Source organism: Fukomys damarensis, unplaced genomic scaffold (genome assembly GCF_012274545.1).
Source record: "Fukomys damarensis isolate Sample0158 unplaced genomic scaffold, DMR_v1.0_HiC HiC_scaffold_34, whole genome shotgun sequence".
Taxonomy (NCBI): domain Eukaryota; kingdom Metazoa; phylum Chordata; class Mammalia; order Rodentia; family Bathyergidae; genus Fukomys; species Fukomys damarensis.
The window spans coordinates 179,504-183,681 of NW_022900946.1; the positions used below are offsets into that span (position 1 = coordinate 179,504).

Consider the following 4,178-nt stretch of genomic DNA (forward strand, 5'->3'; position numbering starts at 1 on the left):
GGCTCGCGTGCGTGCGTGCGTGCGTGCGTGCGTGCGTGCGTGCGCGCAGGCCTCGCGCCCCAGGCCTCTCTCTAGACCAGGCCGACCCGGCGCTGAAGCGCTTTCTCCCCTCTCACCTGTTCGTAGGACTCTAGGCAGCGCAGGGCTTTCACACGCACTGATTCTTCGCGGTGGGTCTGGAAGCATGCTGTAAATTTGGTTTAGAAAGCAGATCAGAAGGCTCATGGAAAAGCCTGGCTGCAGACTCCTCGGTAGCCTCACAGCCAGCCCCGGCTGGTTCCTCTGAGAACCCTAGCTACTGGGAGTAACCCTGCATTTAAACAGTGGGATCTGCCTCCTCTACGTGGGGTCTCTAATTCCAGATTCGAAGACTTTGGGCATTCTCTATGATGGCCATTAATGAATTCTATCAGTTTAGAAATCAAATCCTCCTTTCTGGAATCTTGACCCTCCTGGCTTCTGAGGTTCAAAGGAGACCTTGATTCAGATGGCACTCTGGACATTTTATCACCTTCTAGGACAGTCTTCCCCTTGCCATTACTCAGAAGTCTGGAGCCCCTGCTGAGCTGAATCTCACATACACATTAAACACACACACACACACACACACACACACACACCCACCTACCTCCTTTGCAAGCTCCTGATACTACTCAGAACTATCAGGAAAAGATGGCCTCATGCCCTAGGTACCTGAGAAAGTGAAAGGACTTTTTCTATACCCACAAGAAGGTTCCCCCATCTATTCCCAGAGCAGCACTGAGGTCCCTGGATTACAGCTCTTCCATGCAAGAAAAATGCTGTATCACAACCTCATTTTGTGTGTTTTTTCATATAAAAATTTATGCTAGCATCCTGCCTGCTCCTATAAAAAAGATCACCACTGAAGAAGTTTGACAGATTTATAAAAATACAAAAATCTTTCAACTCCTCCAGCAGGTGGCTTAGCACTGGATAGGTTTCTCAGGCCAGTCCAGATCTGCAGACGTTTTCCCATGGAATCAGAAATACACAAAGACAAGATCCGCGTATAGGGTAGATAAACAGGAAAGTGGTTTATTAGGACACGGGCAAATCTGGGTCCTCATAACTGACATCTTCCTCGCTGCATGTGGCTGGGTCTTCAGGTTTGCCACTTAGCATTTCTTTGTACTGACGTTGGAAAAAACCAAGCTGTAAAAGGAAATAATTTTTTTTTTTAACTGGGCAAGAAGACAAGGAAGAAAGTCAAAAGTAGGATGAAGTTGAGTGAGAAAGGGAGAAGTAAGCTAATTTGTTTGCCAAACAGTTATGTGAACAACAGCAGTCACACACCGAGATATGTTGGGCATCACGTGCACTGTTTGCATACATCTTCCATGACAGAAAAGCATGGATTCTGCAGCCAGGCAGGTTCGCACACATACCTGGCCGCGTTTCCTTTGCACTTCAGCCAATCTGTGGTGTGAGCTTTACTGTCATTTCAAAAATGAGAAACATGGTCGGAGAGGTCAAGCAACCTGTCTAACATTGAATGGTGAGTAAGTGATAGAAGCGAAATGTGTGCCTAGGCCTGCCTGACACCACGGTCAGAGTTCTCGCTACTCTGTCCTGTCTGTGGGAGGGCTGGGGTGGGTGTTGGTGGTGTTAGGAGCAAACTAAAGCACTCACCTTGTAACAGTGAGGCTGTGATGACAGCCAGCAGCAGCAGACCTCCCACACAGCTGCCCACCACGAGGGGGACGGGGTCATAGACCTCAAATTCTTCAAGCACAGTTTCCACCTAATTTAGAGGTCAGAAAGTATCAGGTCTCCCAGGTCCCCCAAGACTTTAGTCCTTTTCCTCCTTTCCCCAGGCCCTGCTCCAAGTAGTGACAGGAAGAAGCACACAGGTGCTTGGGGACAACTGTCCCGCACAGGAACATTCACCCCTCCTCCCTCTGGGCTTGCTGATGCCCAGCCAACACACGGATGCAGCATCCAGAGTCCTCTGAACAGCTTGGCTGCTGCCTACCACACAGTCGCTACCTGGGCTCTCAGAAATGCCTCCTGGCCTGGAAGCTGGGAGTACATGGATCTGCTGAACTTGATTTCAGCCACACTGACGACCAACACCTTCTTCTGCAGTGTCTGCCAAAGAGGAGGGGCACTGGCTCGGGGTGGGGGTGGAGGCTCAGGGTTCGGGAAATGTCCTGGCCTGAGGAAGGTGTAGACCCATCAAACACAACATGGAGCTGGGTAGGGGCCCTGCTGTTGGGCCACACACCTGGCTGACCCAGCCGAAGCTGAGGTTGCCCTTCAGGATGAAGTCCAGTTCTTCCTGGATGCCCAAGGAGGGGATGTCACAGCGAAATCTTAGGCAGTCAGCAATGGAGCAGTCCTAAGGACAGAAACAGAATGAAGTTGATTTGAGAAGAGTCTTCACTTAAGAAGGAACTGTAAGGGAAAATAAAGGTTGTCAGATTTGCGAAGGGCTGGTGGGAATAGATGAATGAGTACAGAAGACTTTGTATCCTAGAAGTACATTTTCCTGTATCCCCCAATATGGGATGTCCTGCATTTCAAGTTCAGGATCCTTCTCACCAGCACAGAACTCCTTGGAATCTGGGTCAGGAAGTCAGAATGCTGGGGCGGTTCCCTTTCTGGCACACAGGAGAGACCCTAGTGGAGAGAGAGAGAGAGAGAGAGAGAGAGAGGGAGAGAAGCCACATAAAGATCAACAATGCGTGTGATACTGTGGAATCCAATCCTGGAGAGAGAAGATAGGCAGGCACCTGTGAAGCGACCCTCAGAGTCACATCCCACACAGCCAGGCCATTCAGCAGGATGGGAACCCAGAAGTCAACGCTGATGGCTACATCTCGCTGACTCAGGTTATTCACCTGCAGAACGTTGAGGCCAAACATTATTGTAGTCCCAAACCCGCTTCTTTCCCAGCCATAGCTTCCAGGTCTTCTCCATCTTTCACCACCAATTTCCAATTTTCTCCACACCACAGAAAGGCAGACATGAACACCCCCTAGCTTCTCACACGATATCTGTGTTCAGCCTCTGTCTTGCTCTTCTCATCAGAAGTTGAAAAATTGAAGTACTTAGTGGATTCTTCCTGTCTGGAGAGAGAGGGCCTGTTGGTGCAAACAACTTCAAGACTATCCCTGGCTGTACCCTAGGCTGCTGCAGAGAGCTTCATTGGGTCCAGCGGATGACCTAGGAAATAACTTTGGTTCCCACACACCTCTGCCGTCTCTGCATTAGCCTTGGCTCCTCTCCCCATAGCATCCTGTGCCCTAGTCACCTGGGACTATCAGCTCTCCACTTAGTACCCCTGCCTCTTTCATACACCCATGACTACTCAAGCTGTTTCTTCTGCTTGCCTTGTTCTTACCCACTCTCCTTCCGGAAGTCTTTATTTAAAGGTCCAGCTTAACACCACCTCTCATAATGCTTACACATTACAGGAGAAGGTATTCACATTGCTTTCTCTAGTAGATATATGGCTGAACTGAGGTGATACTTTCAGAGGTTGCTGCCAGAACAAATAAGCGTAGGAGAACCCTAGGGAGTTACACCCGTTTTCTCAGGAGTAAGAACTCCTCTGTAAAGACAATGAAGAAAACAGTTGTGGTCATCTCAGGGCAGGTAAATGAATGGGAAGGAAGATGGCACATGAACTCGAGCCCACAGAGGGGACATAACATTTCAGGCTGCAAGATGTTTTACACTCACCCAGCCATCCACCCAGCCATCCATCTACCAGGCCTTGGAGATTCAAGTTTAGTCACAATCCTTGCTTCTTAAAACTTCATGTCTGAGGTCTCAGTAGAATCGATCACACACTTTTCACCAGTACCCAGCACAGAGAAACCAGACTAGCCACACAGGTTCTGGGGGCCACAAGAGACACCCTGTCTGTCAAAGTGTCTTTGTAGGGCACATTGATTGTGACTTACTTGGCAAAGGACAGGAGCAAGTTATTTAAGTTCTTGATTTTTTTGTTGGTAAAAACGAAGATAACAATATAGTTATTGAGGAAATTAAATGAATGTAAATACATGTGAAATACCTAATGCAAATGCCCACAATAACAAAAATGCATGACATATAAGTATATACAACTGTAAGTTCTTATTATAAGTATTTTCCTGTGGATAGAAGGAGAAACACACACATGTTGTCCATGGGCCATACCACTACCCTAA

The 4,178-nt window shown here is 48.2% G+C and overlaps 1 protein-coding gene across 1 annotated transcript in view; it reads right to left on the reverse strand.

Moving 5' to 3' along the window:
* Positions 1-1,059: 1,059 nt before the first annotated feature.
* Itgam (integrin subunit alpha M) overlaps positions 1,060-4,178 on the reverse strand; it is a 95,380-nt gene continuing 92,261 nt past the window's right edge. Inside the window, 7 exon segments of the mRNA XM_033758718.1 lie at positions 1,060-1,173; positions 1,651-1,656; positions 1,658-1,762; positions 2,008-2,109; positions 2,246-2,359; positions 2,563-2,640; positions 2,754-2,861. Of these exon segments, the coding sequence (XP_033614609.1) occupies positions 1,060-1,173; positions 1,651-1,656; positions 1,658-1,762; positions 2,008-2,109; positions 2,246-2,359; positions 2,563-2,640; positions 2,754-2,861 (627 nt within the window).